General features: G+C 36.1%; 2 protein-coding genes across 3 annotated transcripts in view; one reads left to right on the top strand and one right to left on the bottom strand.

Moving 5' to 3' along the window:
• The window catches only part of STAP1 (signal transducing adaptor family member 1), a 32,496-nt gene extending 25,668 nt beyond the window's left edge, over positions 1 to 6,828 (bottom strand). For both annotated transcript variants that reach the window (XM_033105368.1, XM_033105369.1), the window contains exon 1: positions 6,636 to 6,828. In XM_033105368.1, coding sequence (XP_032961259.1) covers positions 6,636 to 6,755 — 120 coding nt within the window. In that variant the 5' untranslated portion in view covers positions 6,756 to 6,828. The remainder of the gene's footprint in view (positions 1 to 6,635) is intronic.
• A 9,361-nt stretch (positions 6,829 to 16,189) lies between these two features.
• Positions 16,190 to 23,487, top strand: part of CENPC (centromere protein C) — a 59,372-nt gene continuing 52,074 nt past the window's right edge. The window contains exons 1-4 of the mRNA XM_033106571.1: positions 16,190 to 16,433; positions 20,620 to 20,666; positions 21,812 to 21,882; positions 22,570 to 22,664. Coding sequence (XP_032962462.1) covers positions 16,416 to 16,433; positions 20,620 to 20,666; positions 21,812 to 21,882; positions 22,570 to 22,664 — 231 coding nt within the window. The 5' untranslated portion in view covers positions 16,190 to 16,415. The remainder of the gene's footprint in view (positions 16,434 to 20,619; positions 20,667 to 21,811; positions 21,883 to 22,569; positions 22,665 to 23,487) is intronic.

Here is a 23,487-nt window from a genome sequence, read left to right as displayed (position 1 = left end):
ACTCAAGAGACAACTGGAGTCTCCCTCCATACGGTCTCCTTCTCCAGGAAGATTAATACCTCAGGGGCAGAGTTGGAACTTGGGGCAAGTTTTCTTTGTCCAAGCCCCATGGTCTTTCCATTCTGTCCTACCTTCCCCATTGAGAGCCTGCAATAATGTATTGCAATGAACCTGCTGATACTTCCTGACCAAGAATGAATTACCATAGAAAAGAACAATTCAAAAGGGCGTAGGATTGAAGGAATAGCCAATAGATGGTCCCCAAAGAAGCAGTTATAAAATTGAGCAAAGTGATTCTGCCTCTTGTCTGAAATCCAGATGCCCAATATGTACCTGACACATCTTAGAGTCTAGCAGTTTGATAAGGCAAGAAAACAAACCTTAACTTTAGCCCCATCAGAAGTCTTTTCTTCTTTTCATAAAGAATGCAAAGTATTACTAACATTGCAACTGTCTTTTACCTGGTCTCGCTGATGCTTCCTGACGGCCTCCAATGTATTCTCTACAATGCTGCCAGAAAGTAGGACTGAGTATCTGATAGGTAAGTTTGGAGGGCTGTATGTTCAACTTAGCCCCTTCCTGTCTTCTCCCAACTCAGTCTACCAGGAGAGAGTAGCTGTTCTGCTTTGTTCCCTGCCATGTGGCAATGATCCTCCAAGAGGAGCAGGGTTATAGCTCTTAAACTAAGTCAGTGACTCAAGGCAGATCAAGCCTACCTAAATCTGGGGTAAAGTATTATCACAGTTTTAGCCTTAAATCCAAACCACATATTGATAGATTTTATTAATAATAAAGGTAAACTAATTGATCAATAATAATAATAATAATTACTGTGTTTCCTTTGTGAGAGTTCACTGTTAAGGGACCAAGAATAAAAGTAGGGAAACCAGCCTCCTCTTATTGCCTCAAAGAGTTGTGGATCAATTGAATGAAATAATGTATGTAAAGCACATAGGACCTGGAATATAGCAAGTGTTCCACAAATGTTGGCCACTGAAAAGAAAAAAGAAAAAAGCATTGCTTCCTCACTTACATTATTAATAGGTACTGTGCATTTTTCATTATCCTTCTAATACTCTTTCCGCATGGTGATTTGTATGTTTGTGTAACAGTGTGGCATCTAAAAATCTCTAAAATAGATCTCTTTCAATGGGATTGTGAATGAGAAGAAAAGGATATCTTGTAAACCAGAATCATGAAACCCACTGTCATTCCTATATAAATCACCCTTTCACATTATCTTAAGTAAAGAGATTAAAAAAAAAAAACTGCATTGAGAAATATGGCTTGAGAAGTTAGCTAGTACAGTCTCTAAGATCAAGCAGATGTTTTGTAAAAACCATGAAATTGTCTAGTCACTCTATTAAAAAATTCTCTTGAACTTTCTCAGATTTGACCTAGGATTAAATAACAAAACAATTCAAATTTATTGAGGCCACTTTTTAAAAAAAATCATCTCTTTTGTTAAGGCTTTCACATCCTGCCTAAGTGGTAAGCTTCTCAGTGCAGGGGCAAGTTAAGGCTGCACTGTATTTTGGAACTAGGATGGTGGTGAGGAGGAGATCATAACATGGGTATATTGGCTAGAGAACTTAATCACAGGCTACGTAGTTTTACTGATGTGCAGCATCTAAGATCAAGTCCAAACTTGAGACTTTGATTCTTGGAGGGAACGAAAGCAAGAGAATATCCTGAAGTCAAAGTCTACCACTCTGCTCATCTTTTTAATTAGCCTCATTAATATTAACCTACCATCTGACAGAAAAACTCAAATCACTAATAGCCAGTCAAGATTCATTGAATTCCTTCTGCATGTACATGCCGACATCCATTTGTGCTCTTAAGAAAACTTACAGAGGTGTTCAGTCAGACAGAATGAAGTGCATTGGATAGAGTTAACCAGGGGAAAATTGGAGTTTTGCTAAACAAACATAAAGATTCATGGAAAGAATTAAGGGGGATTTATTAAATGGAAGAAGAAACAAGAACAAAGGCACTGAATTGAAAGGAAAGGTAGCCTGGAGGAAAAAGAAGATTACAAATAGCAATAAGCCTTGTGAACTCCAACTACAGCCACAAACCTAAGAACAGATGAAACTTAGAGTGGGTATGAAGGGTCACAATGTTGATTTAGTTTCTGATAAGCTCTCAGGAATATCAGTATAATCTGAGACATCTATAAATATCACTCTCAATAATCAACATCTAGGTGTATATTTGTGTCTATAGAATTATTTAAATATTTTAAATGAAATACATTGTTGAATGAAATACATTTAGCACAAAGTTTCTTATTTTTAGCAATCATTTGTGCTGAATCACTGAAGTAAGGGACTGAAATGGGACTTTTGAATTTATTGCTAGCTTCATAATCACTAGATGACCTTAAGTTTAGAGTTTAAGGTCACTCTCTCATTTTTATTCAATTAAACAAATGTTTTGAAAGTCTACTGAGCTTACTGTTGAACTCAATGTGATTAAAAAATCTAGTGATTAGACATCCCCAACCTTTGTAAGCCCACAATCAAATGAAATTAGAACTTTAGTTTGAAAGGTAGCATGATGTCAAATGCTTTGCAGTAAAATCCAAGGTACGCTCCTTAATGGATGGGAAACCTTGAGCATAACCTCTGTGAGCCACAACTCACTCATCTGTGAAGGGGATAAAATAATTTCTAGCTAGAAGAGTTACTATAAGGATCAGAGTGACAGGACATTAAGAGCCTAGCATGATGATATCTGCCATATGTCAATACCTAAAGAAAATAGACCCATTATTATATAGTCCATTTGATCATCACAGCAACCACTAATTATGCAAGGGAGTAATTATCCATATTACAAAAGAGGAAACAGATTAAAAACTTTAAAGGAATTGCCCAAGTTCCATCGTTGGACTAATATTCGTATCTCTTAACTCCCTAATGCTCTTTCTCATTTATGTAACTAGTGAAAATGGGTTACGATGCCAAATCCAGTTAAGTTCCTCTCCTTCCCCTGTCCCCAAAAAAGCTCCCTTTTTTTTTTTTTTAAGCAAATAAAGCACCTTTGCTAAGGGAAGCTGTTTGTTGTATGGTGGTCTCCAAAGTGGAGCACATAAACCTCAGAGATATGCAAGATAATTTTACAGGGAAAGAAACTTTTAGAATATCTAATTATATTGCATTTATTTCATCTTTCTTAATTCCTTTTTTTTTTTGCACATATCTAATAATTTGCTTGGAGTATTAGTACAGAAGTACACGTGTATAATTTATAAATAAGTTAATACTTTTATATTAGAGATCTGTGCTCAAAAATGTTTTCTTGAAAGGAGTGTGTTTTTTTAAAAAATTGGAGATTACTAGCATAGAGGACTATATTTGAGAGCACAACTGAGATAGCCCTGAGCTTTTTCTATATGAATTATTGGCAATTAGAGGACTAATGAGAGAAATGTTATTTTGATACTATGATGATGACTACATTTGTAGGTCCAGGCTAATAAGAAGACATATTACGCACATAGTTTTTGATTTTTAGCATATCAGAGATTGAAGAAACTGAGATGTTGTCCAAACTCTCTATTTTCAAACAGTTCTAGAAAAATGAGATTTCCCCTCATTTATAAGAACTGTGTTGCCTTTGGTATTTCATTGTGACATTTAATAGCTCGTATTATCAAATAAATCTTTCTGGTTAATCCAAAATTCTAGTGCTGTGGTTTAAGTAAATGTTCCCACATTATCGTTTCTGTGAAGATTATGTACTTTTAATGAGTTCGGCATCCACCGAACTTCTGGAATTGCATTTTAAATAATGTATGTTGGCACATTTTCCTGGGGGCAAAGCCCCTTAAATTCTTAGATGTGCCTGTTGCCACGCAGCAGCCTACCCGTCTCTCTCTTTGTACCTGCCCCTAAAGAAAGGAGAGTCTGAAACGGATCCTTTCAGGGACTTTGCTACACCTTTGTGCTTGCACCTTATGCCTCCGTTTGGCCCCAGAAAGATGGCTGGTCAGCCAATGATGAGTAGGATTCCCTACGGGGGGGGGGGGGGTGGGTGGGGGGGGGGGGGGGGAGGACAACTCAAGCCAGGCTCAGTCGAGTGGGGACCAACAGGAGAATCCACAGGGTCGATAGAGGTGAGCACAGACCCCCATCTATCCCCGGCTAAGGAAAGCCTCTGCCTCTGTGGCTGCATTCCTTCCCACAACCTGCAAGGGAAGAGATTCAGTGATGTGCTCTCCATCTCTTCATATGCATAAAGGTTTTGTCCTTTGGGGAAGTACATACATCCTGAGACTTACGGTTCTGCTGCTTGCAGGCACGGGTGATTGGCTTGAATCAGTTTCCTATTATGATGTCTAGGATTCATAGAACTTGAGATGTACAAGCTTTATCTCCTTTACTTCCCTACTTAACTAATAAAAGCTAAGGAATAGGCCAGATTGGATTTGGGCCCAGTCCTTGAGGCTGCAGTCCCTTGGCCCCGCTTACACTCTATTCATAGCTACTGTCATTTCTTAACCCTGCACCGCCCTCCTCGCTCGCAACAACCCTCCACGCGCGGGACACCACATGTGCCCTGTCACAAAAACAGCTAAGAAACGCCTCTTAACATGTAATCTCTTTATAGACCAGGTTACTCCTCAGTTATATATTCCCTAGTTTAAATACTCTGAATTCCTTCAGTAGAGACTTCACTAAACATTTTGCAGAGCCTCCCAACTTTCTGCGGCCCATTAGCTCCAAAGATGACCTTCTATATATCCTGGGCTCACCTTCCTTTCAAGGGTTCCCTGGCACTTTTCAGCCACTTGCCTAGAAATCCCACTATTTTCCATAGCTTTATCTCATAGCTTCTATTTCCAAGCACTTTATCACTGTGGCTCTCCTTTGAGACATTACTTGTGAACTCAAAACTGATTTTAGTATATTAATAAGAATATGATAAATAATGAAATGGGAAGAGAATGAATCTAACCTTTGGTGTAAGCCAGGTGTTTTACATATATTATCCCTTTAATCCTTGAAACCACTCTATTAGTAGACATTATTGTCCTTCTCTTGCTCTCTTCTCCCTGACATACGAGTACAAGTAAAAGATGCTTTGCTATGAATGCAAGTGGAAACACCAGTTAATTTCATCAGAAATATTGATGCCTATAGTTTATTCTTTCCATTTCAAAGCATGCTTTCTAAGAAAAGATACAGGAACAATCAGGTACAGGAGTCATCATTCCTTGCTCTTGAAGGTAGGGAACTTTGTGTTTTATTCATATACTCCAGAACTGAGTGTGTTGCTTGGTGCATAGGAGGTTGCTTGAATGAATACATTGAGCACCTAGTGTATCCTAGGCATTGTACCTTGGAAGGCAAGTCTATTCTCTCCATTTTATAGTTGAGGAAATTGAGTCCCAAGGACATTGAGTAACTTGTATAAGATCACAAGCTGTGAGCAGCAAAACCATCAGGTAAAACTTTTCAAGCATTTAGGGTCAGGCAGGGGGAAAAATAGAGCATATAGGATCTCCCAAAAAACATTCCAATGTAACTGATAAATATTATTAATACATGTTTAGCACCCATTACAGAATACAAATTACCATGTCTTTACTCTCAAAGATTAAATTATCTGATTATGTATGCAAGACATATGTGCTATTATAGGTATTTCAAATACACATTTTTTCCTTAATATCAATAAATCCTCAAAATATATTTTTGTTATCACTATTAAGCATGTCTTCTGGCATTTATCAAAACACTTAATTTTTTTCTAGTTTCAGTTAATATTAAAATTTCATAAAATTTGACCTAAGTTACTGATTTTTTTCTTTAGTAACAGATACTTCATGTTCATTTCTTCCATTCATTTTAATTATTTATCATTAATTATTCACAATTGCTATTTTAAAGCACTCATTTTAACTAATTATAAAGTTTTCATTTTTACATTTTAAAAATATGGAATGCTTTGTGAATTTTCTTAGAGTAAATGTGTTTATGTTGCATAGTGTACACACTACCCACAGAACATCCTAAGTATTATATTTTAAAGTCACTATCTTGAACAGTGTTTTTAGAACATATTATTATACATAATGTTAAACAGTATCAATTTTATCATTTTCAGAATTTTTTACAAACCTTTACCACTTTAAAAAATAATTTGACCATTATTTATAAACTTCAAACCACTGAGAATAGAAGCAGAAGGTTTAATTTCAATTATAATATTTTATCTTAAAGATATACTGGTATGTCATCATGAAAGCATAGTGGTAAATTGCAGAGAAAAGACAGGAAACATTTCATCTTCTAAGCCCAAATCTTCTGTAATGTTTTAATGACCTCTTTGGAAATTTAGCTTATTGATTGTTTTAACATCAGTGACAATAAGAAACTTTTTATTATATACAATGCATATATATATATATATATATATATATATATATATATATATATATAAAACATATGTTTAAGACATACATTGTATTTAAATTGTGCAAAATTGTAATAATATTTCTGAGCTAAAGGAAGAGGGTTTAATCCCAACAGAAACAAGGAGGCCCCTGTCGTATCACATCACCATGAAATAAATGTTATATGAAGACAGAAGCTTCTAGTTTAACATTATCATCTTTGACTTACCTGGTATTCTGACCGCTTGACTAATAAAAAACCTTCAAAGTATAAGGGCAGAGCAGTAATCTTTAACCTTTCTTGGAAGATCCTGCGAGGGGCTGGTTTTGGGGGCTTCTTAGCCATCATACCCTCTCGTTGGTGTGTGGTTTGGTTTCAACTGTATACAGTCTCAAACAAAATGAGATCTCCCTTGTGTTAGAGGAAAAGGCAACTGTTCAAAGAGGAAGTCCCAACTCGGTTTTAAACCACCAACAGGACACACAAAAACACACACACACTTTTTTTTCTTTTTATGAGGTAAGAAAAAACAGGCATAGACCAACTTTGAGAAAGCAATCTCTGGGTTACCTACGTGTACTTAGAATTACAGTAGCAAAATAAACAGAAGATTAACATCACCAGAGGATGAAAGGAACTGATGTGGAGATTATGTGCATTAGAGGAGACATCAAGGTCACATTTGTTTTCTTCCACCTTTTTTTTTTTTCATTGCTGTCCATTTTTATCCCCAGGAAACATGAGTTGAATTAACTCCACTAAAAATTACTGCACAGGACAATGTTATTAGGACTATTTCTGTTTAAACTTCGGGATCAAGCTTTGTTTAAATTTTTAGAAAAATGGAGTTATTTATGCCATGCCTATTTTGATAGTCCACTAAGTATAAAACACAGTTAAGAGAGAATGGAAGTTTTCACTATTTTGAGTTTGTGGGTTACCAGGGTATGTTTGGCGAAATATGTCTGGCAGAGAAAACTATACATTTTCAAACATTAATTTTGTTCTTTTATGCTTTCTGAGCTGTGGATCACTGATACTGAGATGCATAGGTGGGGGTTCCTATAGTTATTTAGTGAGATTTATAGAGCTACACTGGGGCAAAATACATGTGGGGAATTGTCCTTCAGAGACTGGATTTGGCTCAACATTATGAAAGGAATGATGGCGGGGGCGTGGGGGACATCGGAAGGGATTCTGGTTTGTTTTGCAGGGGTTCTGAGAAGTTCCACCATTTCCTATTTCACCCTCAATATTTCAGAAAAACTCTTGATTTAGTATAGGTTTGCCTGAGCATTCTCTCCAGTGAGACCAGCCTATTCTCAGAAATCAAAGCAAGCCAGAAAGTCTGATCCTCCTTTCCTAATGGAGAGACTACATGGTTTTCTCCAGCAGTATGGATTCCCATAGCTACTGGATCTACAGCAGTAGGTAAGGGAAGCCAAATTGTCTGCAGAGTGCGGCACAACAATACAAACTGATTATCAGTAAACTAGAGAGGAGTGTTCAGAGACATTATCAAAATAAAAACAGTTTGAAATAGAAATTGGGAGCTGACGATTCAGAATTACTGCCTTGCCTTTATATTAAGTTGAGATCTGCTTCCTATTACCCCAAAGTAACATAATAAAATCTAAGTCCAACTTAATTTTTTTGAGATGCAACCACACCATTTTTCAGTTTCAATGTAATAAGAAAAATGAGTTGAATAACACAGGAAACCTCTCAATTTGATAAGTGACCTAATCCACCTTCTTGGCATCTGGTAGCTGGTATAACACAGGGAGTAAGTTGAAAAGAGGTAGAGAACTGAGAAATGAGAAGAAGCAGGGAGGAAGGTAAGATGCCGGGAGTGAGCAGTGGTTGTAATATGAGAAAAGTAATCACCGGCTTTATGGCCAAAGAGTTACAAGGAAGAAAAGAATGCCTCTTAATGTAAAAATTTGAGAAATAATCATTTTGAGAAATAATCATCTAGTTAATTATATCTTTCTTACCTTTAAAAAAATAAGCAAAATTAAAGAAAAACCAGTTCATCAAACTCTGTAGGTTGCTTTAGTTTGCTGATTTCCAAGTCAAATTAATCCTAAATAATCAAAGTTCAAATACTGTCTCCCTAAATAAAAAAGAGAACACACACACACACACACACACACACACACATACCTCAAAAACTACAAAATACAAAAATCTTGCTGAAACGTTATTTGCCAGTTAGACCTGTCTGCAATTTCCAACATTATTGTACCACTGCATCATTACACCGTTATAATGGAGATCCTCTTATGGATATCTCAAGTTTTAGGTGTTAAAGAATGAATTTGTAAGTAAGAAATTTCTTAGAGTGAATGTGTTTATGTTGCATAGTGTACAGACTTACAAGTAGAAAGTATTTAGGCATAGAGAGAAAAGCCAATTTTGCCACTCACCAGCTCTGAGACCTTGAACAAACTATTTAATGTCTCTGGGATCACAGATTCCTCACTACGAAATGAGGGGATGGACTAAATGACTTCTTTTTAATAGGCCTCTAAACAGTCTACTTTTCACTCTTTTTCTTCTCTGCTTCATTTAAAACCAATCCGGTTAAGTCACAACCCCTGCTTAAAACCCTTTAATGGAATCTCATTGCTTTTGAGGTTCATTTTTTTCATTCAACACTAAATATTTATTGAGTACCAACACTATGCTCAAACATGGCGCATAGGTCCTTTTAAATTGAAACACCTTTAGAAATACTCTCTTCTCTAATAACTTTTTTTTTACTCCCACTACGTCTTTTGGGACAGAAAAAAAGGTGAAGAATCACTGCTATAGAAATGATATTAGTAGCTTTGTCAGAATGGCTTAATTTGCTAACCTTATAATTTTCAGTATAAAGATTTGCTTCTAGGATGATAGTTCTGGAGATTCCAGCATTAGCATCAGCTTCCCAATGTTTCAATTTGCTTTCTGACTGTATCTGCAGCAGCTGTCTCTTGGTGATCAGTTTTGCAGTGTTTCTTTGGGAATCATTCCAGAAAGCCCAGAATACATTATTTTTTCATCCCTCCCAACAATTCTGTAGGCTGATAAATGCCTAGTAGATCCCTTTTTACCGAAATTAGCTATAATGAAGTGTGTTCTATGTAACTGACCCTGCATCATTACAGTTCCCCTCTGTAGGAATAAGTGAAAACTTATCCAAAATATTGAAGGTGCTCCATAATTTAGTTCTATTTTGCAAACACGAACACTTACAATATCTGACAATTTTTTTTTCTGTGTCAACAGTCCATTTCTACCTCATGTCTAGGCTGCAGTTTATCTTCTTATTTCTTTCACCTTATAAATCTCTTACCGTTGGGTATTGCCTGCAAGTTACAGTTTTGGCGTTTTATTGTTTACAATTATTTTTTGGCATTTGACTCTACAAATACCTTATATATCATGTCCTATACATATTTAAATTAAAAGTTTCTTATTTTTTCTTATTATAAATGGAAAACTTATACAAATTTTACACAACACAAAAAAGCATAAAGAAGAAAATGAAAATCACATGCTACTCTACCATCTGCCATTAGCAATGTGTGGATGGGAACCATCATTTTTTTGGCACTTTTTCCATTAAAAATAATGGAAAATTATTTCCATTAAATAAATGTATTTATTTAATAAGGTCAATACTATACATGCTGTTTCATAAATTGCATTTTTCATATAATGCATCTGGAGCACATTTCCATGTCAATAAATATAAATATACGTTATTTAAAATTTTGCGTAGTACCATCAAAGTAATTTAAGTGTTTGCCAGGGTAATATTGCAATGCAGAACTATTTTATTAAGCTTTTGAAAATCTCAATGTGTTCTAAATGACAAAGCCTCTTTTTTACGAGGTAAAAATTACATTGACTAGAAGTAAACTATGAGATACAGAATGGAGACTCTGAGAATAGTGTATTTGTTGTGTTCTTGTTAAGAGAAGCAATATATTTAATATAATATAATATAATATAATATAATATAATATAATATAATATAATACAATATAATACCTAAGAATCACTTGGTAGGTACAGAGGTAATTTAGGAAAGGTGATGGTCAGTCAATTTGTGCAGCACTTTAGTATTAAGGATTCAAGGCAGACTTTGAAGACCCATTGCATTGTAAAATTGTATTTTTGTGAACTTTGCTGCCACCTGTCTGCATACTACAGGCACACTTTACAGTCCGAGTCTTTCTGACTGGGGATAATTATGTAAGAAAAGTCTACGTAAAGTTAATATAGTTAACAAATGAGCCAACATTTGGCAGTAAAGAGTAAAAAAAAGTAATAATAATTGAAATTTTATATGAAAAGGTAAAACTGAAAATTATAAAAATAAGTTTATTTCACATCAGCAAATTGTAGGATATAATCTCAATTATTGTATATAATTTCTAGAACAAATTGATTTTTGGAGTGTAATTTTTGTGACAAAGTCCTCTGAGAGTAATTTGCTAACACTTTCACTTTTGACTTTTGCAGAATAACAGTTTTTTGCAAAAAAATTGGGAACTTCAGCTATTTCATGAATTTCACTTTGTGAAACTCAAGGTCCTGTTTTAATGTATGATTTTAATTTAACATATACCCCCAGCACTCAATTCAGTTTCTTCACTGCATGTCCTGTATTAAGTCAGCAAGAAATTATGGCCAAACCCTGACTAATGGTCACAAGGTATGGTTTTCGTTAAGTTGAAGATAACATCATGCCTTCAATTGTGTTTCATCTCCTGAGCCCTAAAGCTGAATGACTCCCCAGCCACATGCCCGTGAAACTAGACTGAGGGACAGGGAAGTTGACCTCAAGACCTGAAATAATGATTTATGGCCCTTGCCTGTCATTCTTGACCCATCAGCAAGACCCATGACCCCAAAGCCCTTACTCATGCCAACTTGTGATTTTTGCTCCATAAAGCCCCTTGTCTGTAAACCATCAAGGAGTTTGGGTTTTTCCAGCACAAGCTGTCTGTTCCCCATTGTGTAGCACTCACTATACAATACACACCACTTTCTTTCACGGCACCCGGTTGTTAGTGTAATTGGCTATCTGCAGTGCGGGATGGACAAACTCTTTACTTTGGTTACATTTGCCCCATCATTTTACTATGAAAAGCTGAAAGAGACGCGTTAGTAAACATCTGCACATACCCCATATAGGTTCAATAATTGTTAACATTTTGCCATATTTGCTTTAATTTCATCTCTATGTTTTTACTGATCCGTTTCAAAGTACTTACCAACATCACATTTTACTTCTCTATACTTTAATATAATATGTGTATCCTAAGACATAAGAACATAAAAGAGTAAGAACATTCTTTCACATAAAACAATAACATTAAAATATCTACAAAAATTTCACAATTCCCTAATGTCATTTAATAACCAATTGATATTTTAGTTTTCTATTGTTGCTTAATGCTCTTTATAGCTTCTTAGTTTTGAAACAGACTCTGATCAAAATTCACATTGCATTTGGTTGGTATGTTTCTCTTTCTTCTTCTTTCTAACATTCTTAATTTTTTAAGTCAGTTTTATTGAGGCATAATTTACATCAAAAGTCACTTTTTTTTTTTTAAGGAACACAGTTCTAAGAGGTTTGACAAATAGATATAGTCCTGTAACAACCATCATAATCAAAACCTAGACTATTTCCACTACCATGAAAAGTTCCCTCAGGGCCCTTTGCAGTCAGTGTTTTCTCCTCACCACGTCATCCCTGGCCAACCACAGATCTCATTTCTGTTCGTGTAGTTTTATGTAGTCACATACATGGAATCACACAGCAGATAGATAGCATTTGATGTCTGGCTTCTTTCACTTAGTATAATGTTTTTGAGATTTATCTGTGTTGTTGCATGTCTCAGTTGGTTGTTTTTATTACTGAGGAGTGTTCCACTGTGTGGATGTACTGCAATTTGTTTATTCATTCACCAGTTGATGAGCATATTGCCAGTGTAGGTCCATTATGACTAAAGATACTGTAAACATTTGTATTCAATTCTTTGTGTAGATATGTGTTTTTATTTCTTTGGGAGTAAATACCAAAGTGTGGGATTGCCGGGTTGTATGTTAAATGTATGTTTAACTTTACCGTTTTGCATTCCTACCAGCAAGGTATGAGATTTCCAGTTGCTGGTCCTTCTTCCTGGCACCTTGTATAGTCAGTAGTAAAAAAAAATGCCATTCTAGTGTGTGCTGGTGTGTCATTTTAGTTTAGTTTGCATTTCCAAATGCAAATGTTGAGCATCATTTCCTGTGCTTATTTGCCATTTGAATCTCTTTGATGAAATGTCTATTCAATGTTTTTGTCCATTTTAAACATTGGATCTAACCTTTTTCCAAGTGAAAAGTTTGTTCATATTGTGGTTTTGGTTTGCATTTATCTGCTGGCTAATGATGTTAACCTTTGACATTTCAAACTTCTCTTGAATATCATCAAGCTTGTCAAGTTAACTGGCCTAACTCTGCATTTGTCTTTGGCCTTGCATTTACTTTGAGGACTTTTTGAGTAATACTGAATCGTATGAAGCCGTTCATCTTTTGCAAGATTTTCATGTTTGATTTGCAATCAATTTTACACTGTATTCTGTTTTGTTTTATATATCTGACAACCAGAGTGAGACTGACCCAAAAATGATAGTGATCCAATGGGACGATGGACTAGGACAGAAGCTCATATTAAGCTGTAGGAGTGGAGTTGAATATGGACGAATTTTTAAGGGGTCAGCTCTATTGTGAATATTTTTGTTATGACTTCTGTTTCTCTATGGGACCTTGTAAGTGAAGAGACGATAAATTTGACAATAAGTAGTGTTAAACTAGAAATCTTTAACTTCCACGACTGAAGTGTTTTTTTGTGGTTTTGTTTTGTTTTTTTAGTAAGATTTGATTGAGACAAAAATACTAGCCAAAAAATTGGTCCTGGGGCATGGAGTCTAAACCACCAGCAGTATGGCTAGGAAGAAAAGACATCATGTCTGTAGTCCCAGATTTTGCAATCATTTTCTATACATCAAGTAGGAGGAAGGGGGAAGAAAGAGGTATTCTCAAAGAATTTACATGAGCTATAGACATAGGGGTGAGGGAAGGTGAAGTAGAGCCAGCTCTGGGATAGCAGAGTCCATATAAAGAATTGTGCATAGGCTGGGGGCAGAGTTCAGGTAGCCCTGTGTAAGTAAAAAACAGAGGCTCTGGAGTTAGATGTTGCCTGGCTAAAATAATATGTAGAAATTAATTTGAAATCCCAACAGCTAAAAGGGGAATGTGAGACGTCTTTGGTTAACGGGCCTGCAGCCATTCATTAACAGACTAACAGTTCTCTCTCTTTCACTCTCCAGCCACTGTAATTTAATTTAGAACATCTCAGATTTTTTTCTTATCCGTACCCATATCATAATTATTTAGTGGAAATTAGAGGTAACTAGGGAAATGTAAAGGTCAGTTTATATATAGTATTAGAATTAAGGACTCAGTGCAGACCTTAAGCACCCATTGCAAAGTAAAACTGTGTGTGTGTGTGTGTGTGTGTGTGTGTGTGTGTGTGTGTGTGTACATTGCTGCCACCTGTTGGCATATTGCAAGCACACTATTAACTTGGCATTTACAGTCTAATAGAGCCTTTCTATCTGAGGATAATTTTGTCAAAAAAGGCTATTTAAAGTGAACGTACCTAGCAGATGGACCAATATTTGGCAGTGCAGAGTAAAAAGAGAATAATTGAAATTTTATATTAAAAAATACAACTCAAAATTATACAAATAAATTTATTTCACTTTAGCAAATTTTAAGTTATAATTGCAACTGTTATAATTTCTAGAGCAAATTGATTTTTGGAGTGTAATTTTTAAGTTTTTAAGTGTAATATTTAAGTTTAAAATATTATTTAAAGGAGTTTTTAACAATTACAATTTTTTACTACACAAAATCATAAGTAACTAAAAGTTTTTACTTTCAAGTTAAATTTCTGGATACTTTATTTCCCATATACATATTTAATACACATATTTCCATAGACAGATACATACACACATACACACACGCACACACCTTACTTAGGTAAATAGTTGTGATGGAAAACTTAAAGATTTAGTCACTTGTCATAGCAGTTGATGTATTTTGAGGGGGAAGGGTCTATAATGATAAATATGGATTTTAAAAACATTGCTCAATTATCTAGAAACTGCCCTATTTGGGGATGCCAAAACCATGGTGGGGCTATTAAATACTAGGACAGATGCAGAGGGAACTGAAAAGTTTGGGCACTGGAGTCTCCATAACTTTGTGTTTTCATAATGGTTCTCCTCCATTTTCTCTAGAGAACAGAGCAGTTCATCCCCAACACCCTTTGCGTCCTGCATTTTACACCAGCATGTCATTGCTTTTCAAGTTTCTCAAAATACCTCTGAGAATTACTGTTTCCAGTGGAAGCAGAGGGATATAATTGTACATGTGGAAACCTACAGCTATGATTGAGCTTGCTAAAATTTCCCAGGGAGAGGTAAAAAGTATAGTGATTAAATGCTCAGTTTTGGAGTCAGAATACCAGGGTTCATCCCCAGTTCTGTCATTTAATGGTAGTGTGATCTTGGGTAAGTAACTTAAACCCTGTCCCTGTTCTGTTATATATAAAATAGTAAAATAGGAATATTAATCATCTTCTCTCATAGGAATGTTCTAAGAATTAAATAAGTTACTGCATGTAGAGCATTTAGAATAGAACTTGGCAAATAGTACACACTCACTAAATGAGTTTTTATTATCTATTCTAAATGTGACAACACCAAATTATATAATGAAGTCTGATTGGCAAAATGTCTGCTAGACCAAGTTAAAAAAAAATCACCATGGTAACACCAATTGCATTATTTATTGAATTCTTACTATGTTCCAGGCATATCACCTAGATCTTAAAAGGAATTAATCCAGCATCTCAAAACTTTTAATATAATTCCCATTTACAGACAAGGGAATTGAGAAAGTTTAATTAACTTGCTCAGTATGGCAGAATTAGTGGAGTATAGTGGAACTCGGGCTTCTCTGATTTCAGAGTTAATTTGTAATCCCTCTTCCCTACCAAAAAAAATGGCCTTAGCTCAACTCTTAATGATTCAATAATTAATGTATTTTTTGATTAAAATTACCATGCGAGTTTTTATTAAATCATAGAAATAGGATACAGTTTGGTAGAATCATAAAATGTAGGAAGAAGTGTTCAGAGCATCTAATTTAGCTTTCCCATTACGTATATAATTAAGGAAATAAGCGGAACAGTGCCACAATTTGTCCTAGAGGACATAGCCAGTCACCTAAGCAGGTTTCAAGACTCCTGATCTAGTACTCCTTTCAGGGCATCATGCTTTAATGATATACATGTACGTAAGTCATACATGCATCACGAAAATATTACCCACACATTCAACAAAAAAATAACTTTTTTACTCTATAATAGAATCGTTGAAAAGTCAAAGGGGAAAAAAAACGTTCCTAAGACCGTGCTTCCCAAGTGAAAACCCAGCTTTATGGCCAGCCTCCGCGTGGGGAGGAGGGAAAATGAAGCTAAGGGAGGAAGAGAGAAAGGAGCTACCGGAGGACAGAGCGGGGCTATGGGAAGAACGTGGGGCGGGGTTACAGAAGGGCGGGACTGTGGGCGGGTACAAGGAGGGCACAGGCTTGTAACGGCTTTCTTCCTATTGGTTGGCGAGGTCTGTTTTGCGCATGTGCAGGCTGTTTCAAACTGTGGAGGCCGCCACACCCCGGTGTTTGCCTAAGTCCAAGCCAATAAATGAGGAGGATCGCGGCTGCGCTCTGGTTGGTTCCAAGTTTCTTTGCTCCTGCCGCCTCTCACTTCGTCGGCGCTCCTGGTTCGCCGCCTAACTGCCCCTCTCGTGACTCTGTCATTGCTGGGCTTCCTCAAGCCGCGGCCTGTGAGGGCTGCCACCCCAAACGCCCTGCGCAGGCGAGCCGGGCCGGAACATGGCTGCGTCAGGTCTGGTAAGTGCGGGTGCCGGCACCTTCTGGCGGGTGGGAGTCCGGCCGCCCCAGAACCCTCGCGCCCGAGGCGGGGAAGAATGAAACTTTGGGCCGGTGCTCTGACTTCTTGGGGATTTCAGTGGGAAAGCCGCGCGAAGTTTTTGAGATCAGGAGTGATTGTGTGCCGATAGCCAGAGTTTATTTACTTGTGTTGTTTTCTCAAGGTTTCTTGTAATTCCGGCCGTGATGGCATCTTTCTCTTCAGAGAATCTTGTGATTTCTACTTTGTAGCCTAACTCCAATTCCTAGTCTTCCAAATAATTTTCTGTCCATAAAAGTATTGAAATGCCTTAAAGTTTTCCTTTGCCTCAGACACGCAGTCTAGAGAAGCAGATTATTTATGGAGCATCTGTTACGGATGAAGTTTTCTGAAGGGCAGCTGTTAAAGGGTGCAAGCTGTAAACGACGGGGGAGGGAACTCATTTTTTGTTTACATGCTTCTGAACTTACTCTGTATTCACTCTTTATATTGCACACATCGCTTCTGGTTACGATATAATACATAACCCATGTCATCCCCATCCTAAACTTGTGTCTTCTACTTTATTTCCCTGTTTAAGAACGTCTTCGGCATCGATGTACTGCCCCATTTATATAAAGTTATATTTGTATGCACAAAGAGATGTATTCAAGGGTTGTATAATGTGTGCTTTCTACTGTGAGCGCATACATTGTTTATATTATATGTAATAAAGGAATGCTGGAGGAAGAGAAGGAATAAAATTTACCAAATGCCCACAGTTCTTGGGGGGGAAAAACAGCTTGGTTTTTTTAGAGCAGTTTTAGATTTCCAGCAAAATTGAGAGGAAGGTACAGAGAGATTTCCCATATACCCCCTGGTCCTCACGCATGCATTGCCACCTTCATGATCAACACCTCCACCAGAGGGAGAACATTTATTACAATTGATGAACTGACACATTGTCACATTCTAAAAGGAGTGTAGTGAGCTGTGTAGTGGTATCATGTTTTAAGTTGCATTTCCCTGATGACGTGATGTAGAGCATCTTTTTATATGCTTATTTGCCATCTGTATACCTTCTTAGGTGAGGTGTCTATTAAGGTCTTTGGCCCATTTATTTTTTAATTGGTTGTTTTCTTATTGTTGAGTTTTAAGAGTTCTTTGTATATTTTGGATAACAACCCTTATCCGATGTGTCTTTTGCAAATATTTTATCTCAGCCTGCCTTGTCTACTCATTCTCTTGACCACAGTTCATTTTTCAAATGCCTGTCATCACCTGAGATCTATTTTGAGTCTTAGTTCTAATTGACTTTGCATCATAATCCATTTAAAAGGCAAGGGGGGGAGGAGAGATTATCCTTAGTCATTCCTGTACTTTAGTACTTTAGTAGTTCTTAACTGGGAGTGGCTTTAACCCTCTACCAGACATTTGATTATGTCTGGACAAATTTCAGGTTGTCCTGAGAGGGGGTGGGTGAAGGGGTGCTAAGGGAACCTAGTGGATGGAGTCCAGGGATGCTGCTGAGCATCCCGAAATGCAGAGAATGGGCCCTCACAGCAGTCATTCAGTCCATGTTAGTAGTGCTGGGGTTTAGAAACTGCTGAATTGTATCTTTTTTCTTTGAGAAACAGAATCTCACAGTGAATGGAAGAAACTAAAATTGAAATTGACTGAATAATGAGTTGAAAGTGGCAGTTTTTGAGTGTGCATTTGTTTTGAAAACTAAAAGTTTTTGCATTCTAAGTTTTACTTTAGAATTAAGAGACCATGTCTTGTTCATCACATGTTTTCTAAATTGCACTTGGCCCTGTACTAGGTCCTCAATTAGTATTCTAATGAATAAACTATCTAATCCTTAATTTTTTCTATTTGAAAGAGGAATAGAGTACTTAACAGGTGTTACTTAATGTTCAAAAACATTGCAAATTTGATGGATATTTTTAATTTATTGTGTGAAATTAGGAGAAGAGTGGCCTCAAATTAGGCCTTAGAAGGTTGTTAACTTACATTCTCAGAGCTGTACTTCAGTTTCAGAATGCTGAGTGCTGGACAGAGACCAAAGTGCTTGAGTTAGTTTTCATCAAATAATGAACGGAGACTTGTTAGATATCTTTGTTCTTTAGTTTGTTACCTGTAAAATATATTTTATCCTTTGCTCCTTAGTTACTTCCTGAGGATAACAGGCTCTGTGAAACTCTCACCTTTAAAGAAAGACATTTTTATCTCATAAGTTTTTGGTCTTATTTATTTGGCATGTCAAAAAGATATTAAATGTGTGATATACAATGCACTAAGCAAGGCTGTGGGAAGAATATAAACTAGCTTAAGACAAAGTCTCTGCTCTCAAGTTTCTTAAAATCTGATAGAGGTCTTCATTTTCCTGAATAATGCGATCCAAGGGCCATTAGGTGGTGCCAAGTAAGGTAGGGGTCCTGATGGGTAGGAAATGGCAGTGGCCCAGAGCAGTGTGTAGGAGCACGAGTGGAGTCAGGAGAGTGTCCCAGCTCAGGATGTCAGAGCATGAACAGGGTAAAGAGTGTCCACATGGGGTGGGGTCATCTATATCCCATTGGGCCAGGTGACAGTGAGGCTTAATAAATATTTGGTATTGGTGATAATATTTTCATTTTTAAAAGCATGTACTTCATCCTATTGCTACCCAATTTGTAACTAGTTTTACTTTATAGATTTTACAACTGAAATACAGGACCCAAAGTATCTCAGATAGACTCTTGACCTCCAATATAGCTTGTCTGTGTATTTTATTTTTCCTGTGGTTCCCATTGATTAGGACTGCTTCTCTATTGGGGTTTATTGGGGTTACCTGTTTTCTCTTTCATTCGCAAACATTCTAGGATCTTTTCATCCTCAATTTTTCTGAAATTTCACTGTAACTTCCTAGGTATGGATCGTAAATTCATTATGCTGGCTGTTCATGTCCTACTGATTTGGGAAATTCGAGTGTATATTTTCTTAGAGTATGTCTCCTTTTTCTTTGTTCTGTTTAGAAGTTGGTCAGAAGTTGGACCTCCTAATTTTTGGATCTTCTTTGTTTTTTATTCTTTCTCCATTTTTCCATCTCCTCATTGTCTTTGTTCTCTCCTCTCCCGCCCAAAGAATTTTTTCATAATTAATTGTTTTTATTTTAGGCAATCATGTTTTTAATTAGTAAGAGTTTTTCTTCCTCTCTGTTTAGTGTTTATAGTATGCCACTTTAGTTTTGAGTCCAGTATTATCTCAAATCTCTATTGAAGGTACTGATTAGAGTGTTCTTGTTTTTGAAATTTTCTGCTTTCCCATCCTTAATATTGCTTTTCTTTTGGTCCTTTTACTTTGTCATTTTTAAAATGTGTACCTTGATTTTCCTCTTTTGTTTTAGATGTCTGGTAATCCATACATGCTGGTGATATTTAAGAAAGAGATAGTAGACTACTCTTTTTGAGCTATGTGTTTATGGGGATCAGCGAAGTGGAGGTCTACTGTTCTCTGTATAGATTTTCTTTAATTGCACTGTTTTTATTCCTTTTCTTACTCTTTTCCGACTTCAGGTCTTGAGTTTCGTAGTTCTGCATAGTTATGGTTTTCCCCTGGGCAGATCGGTTTCACTCCTTATCAAGGACAGTATCCTCTGAGCTTACTTTAGGCTACTACTGCTTTCATTCTGTTTCATCACCTATGCTTTCCATCTTCGGAAAGGTTAAATTTTTTTGTGTATAGGCAGGCCTCTCTTCCATTCTTTTTTTTAATTGTTGTTTTAGGCCATTTTAGTCCTTTACTATTATTTTAGAGGGATCTACCTACAGGGAAAGGAAATAAGTAGATATTGTTAGTCAACCAAGTTTAATTATTGGAAGCCCAGAGAGTTAGGATGTTGGTGATTGAGGAGGTGTGGGAGGATGTAGAGGAAGAGGAAGAAGAAGATGGAAGAAATCCCAGGGTGAGGAACTAGTACAAGCAGATGTTTGGGAACAGATAGGAGGCAAGTTCTCTTTCATTTGATCGAGAAAAATTCCTCTTTAAAGTATTATAATAGACAATTAACAAAATACTTGCTTGATGAATAAATGAAGAACTTGAATTTTCTGTCATGCTCATATTGGGGGTGAAATCACTTTGAAGATAAGGTGTACTTGAATATATTTTGAACAAAGAAACCAAATTGATGATATACTTTTCTTTCAGGATCACCTCAAAAGTGGCTACAGAAGAAGATTTTGCCGATGCCCTGGGTGATTTATATACTTACATATGGTTTAAGATGATTTTTAGTCCCATCTTCAGAAAGTGGAATTTTTAAATGAATAAAGGAAAGACTATTACCTCTGAATAAAATAATGATTTCTATGCCCACTAATTAATTATAGTAATCTTAGTTATATTATACTAACAGACAAATAGTAATGCAAGCAATGCAGTGACTTAGTGGCAGTGAGAAAAGAAATTCACCTGACAAATGATGGCCCAGGAAGAGGCAGTCTCAGTAATGACTGGTGACACCATGGGGAAAGAAAGCATTCTGTAGAATGGATTAAATGGTACTAGAAAGATGCAGCTTGTTCGGTGGGGCTAAAAGAAAAGGTGGGTGTGGTTATAAAAGGGCAGTAGAAAGATCTTTCTGGTGATGGAACTGTTCAGTATCTTGACTGGTGGTGATATCCAAACCTACAGATATGATAACTGTAAAGAGCTAAGTACATACGCACAAACATAAACACACAAATGAGTACATGTAGAAACTGGAGAAATCTGAATAAGATTGGTGTATTGTATCAATATCAGTATCCTGGTTGTGATAGTATACTGAAGTTTTGCAAAATGTTTTGCATTTTGGGAGAAACTGGATAAAGTGAACAAAGGATCTCTTCTATATTATTTCTTATAACTGCATGTGAGTTTATAATTATCTCAATATAATTTTTAATTAAAAAGTTATACTGATTTGTAAACTACTGTTTAGATTAATGATAGTGAATCAAAAGTACATTTGAGAACTTGTAGGGAAGACTGTTAGTTGGAGTTGTTAGGGCTTATGAACGCAGTTATGAAAAAAGCATTTCAGAAATGAATGGATTTGTTCAAAAAAGTTTACATTCTTGTTTAGATACAGCATTAGCCTAAAATAGCTTTAGATGTGGCTGTTCAATCAAGGAGTGTAATTATTAATGTAGATAAGGACATACTACTTCAGATAGTTTTCTGGGACTGCTTGAACTCTCAAGTTCTTATTTTGTCCTCCGATAGTAAAGGTGATATTTTCCCCATTAGGTAAATTAACATTTTATAATGTGATAAGGAATTTTCAGAGTAGATGGTAACCTAAATAACATATCTTTGGGAAATATGTTAACATTTTTCCTTCTTTCCTTCTTATTAGGGTACCTGACATTAATGTGAGGCAAGGCCAAAACATACTGGTAATCTTAGAAGACTGTTTTGAAGAAAAAAGTAAGCTTCATTTCCAAATGGACTTTGAGGGTTGGGTGTATAAAAATGTTGATTTATCATATTGTAGCATTAAAATACATGTGAAAAATTTTCCGAGGAATTTTGAGTACATGTGCAATCCTTCATGTATCTTCTGAAACACTGAGGATTATACTGGCAAAAATGAGAATAATTTGTCATTCTCTTTAGTTCATAGTGGATTCTCATAGTCTAGAAATCCATAAGTAATTACCACAGGCAAGAGAAAGTGTTTCATAGAAAATAGAAATAAATGTTCAGAATTCTTGGGGTCCCTGCAGACCTTGAAATAATGTTGGGTGATTTGCACCCCTTTCTAAAGAAGTGGCAAAACCTTTTCTAAGTATATTGGTCAGCATCAGAACGTATTTGAGTACGAGAATAGGCCAATCAAAGAAATAAAGACAGATCATGGAAAAGTATCTTCTATACAGTTTCTGAAAGAAGGTCTGTCTAACACATATTTCTTCAGCCTCATGTTTGTCTTTTTTAGTTTCTGATGTCTTCTAGTAACATTTGAATATTGAATTGATGTCTGTATTTCTTTTAAGCTAATTGTGTTTAGAGAGTCAGCAGACTTCCTCACATGTCCTATAGGGCTGCTTTTAATTGTAACCAAAAGATTTTATTCTGTACTTCCTTTTACAAATTTCTTACTTTTTTTTTTAGGTCTTGCCAATGATTTTAGCACAAATACTCCAGAATCAGTGCTTTGTTCAACACCTAAAATAAAAGATACTTGTCTTAGGTCACCAAGCAGAGAGGTAAGGCAAAAAGAAAATCTGGTACAGGTTTAATATTAATATTAATAATAGCAATACACAATGTAGTTAGGTACACTTTAGTTGTTTGGTAAGTCTTATTTTTAAAAAGGAATCTTATATTTCCATTGATTTTTCTATAAAATTTGAAGGTATTTATGAAAATTTTGATTTGACATTTCCTATGTTTGAAATTAGAGATCTGGGAATTTGAATTATCAAATTATAACAAACATTCTTCACTTCTAAAATAATGCTTAAGTTAGGTTTTCAGGAAAGCGGGCAACTATTGAAGTTCCTAATCCAGATTGACAAGTATGGTTGTTTTCTGAAAACCAAAGCGATGTATTGCTATGTTGGGAAATCAGTCTTTTGTTGATTGTACTTGTATGCCCCTTTTTGATCCCATTTTTCTGCTTCTCCTCTCTACACAGAGGTAACCACTCTCTTGAATTTCAGTTTTCTCATTCTCAACCGTTATTTTGTAGTTTTTACCACATGTGGGTATATGCTGACATTTGTGTCAGTACTTCTTCCACTACTTGTGACAGAGGTCCCACTACCATCCACGTGTTGGGTGCTTACTGTAAGGACTCAGGAGATTCAGCTTATAGTTGTACTCGTGGCTGAGATTTATTATAGCCACGTAATCAGGATACACAGTCAGATCAATGAGGGAAAAAGAAGCATCAGGTGGAGTTGGGAGGAATCCTTGTCAGTCTTCCTGTGCTCCCCAGAGGGGCCACACAGAGTGCACTCATTGCCTCCAGCACTAAATGAAATAAAAAGTATAGTCTTTCTGACTAGGGAAGCCTTTTGAGACTTA

This window comes from Rhinolophus ferrumequinum, chromosome 5 (genome assembly GCF_004115265.2).
Source record: "Rhinolophus ferrumequinum isolate MPI-CBG mRhiFer1 chromosome 5, mRhiFer1_v1.p, whole genome shotgun sequence".
NCBI lineage: Eukaryota > Metazoa > Chordata > Mammalia > Chiroptera > Rhinolophidae > Rhinolophus > Rhinolophus ferrumequinum.
This window is presented reverse-complemented; position numbering and strand designations above follow the sequence as displayed.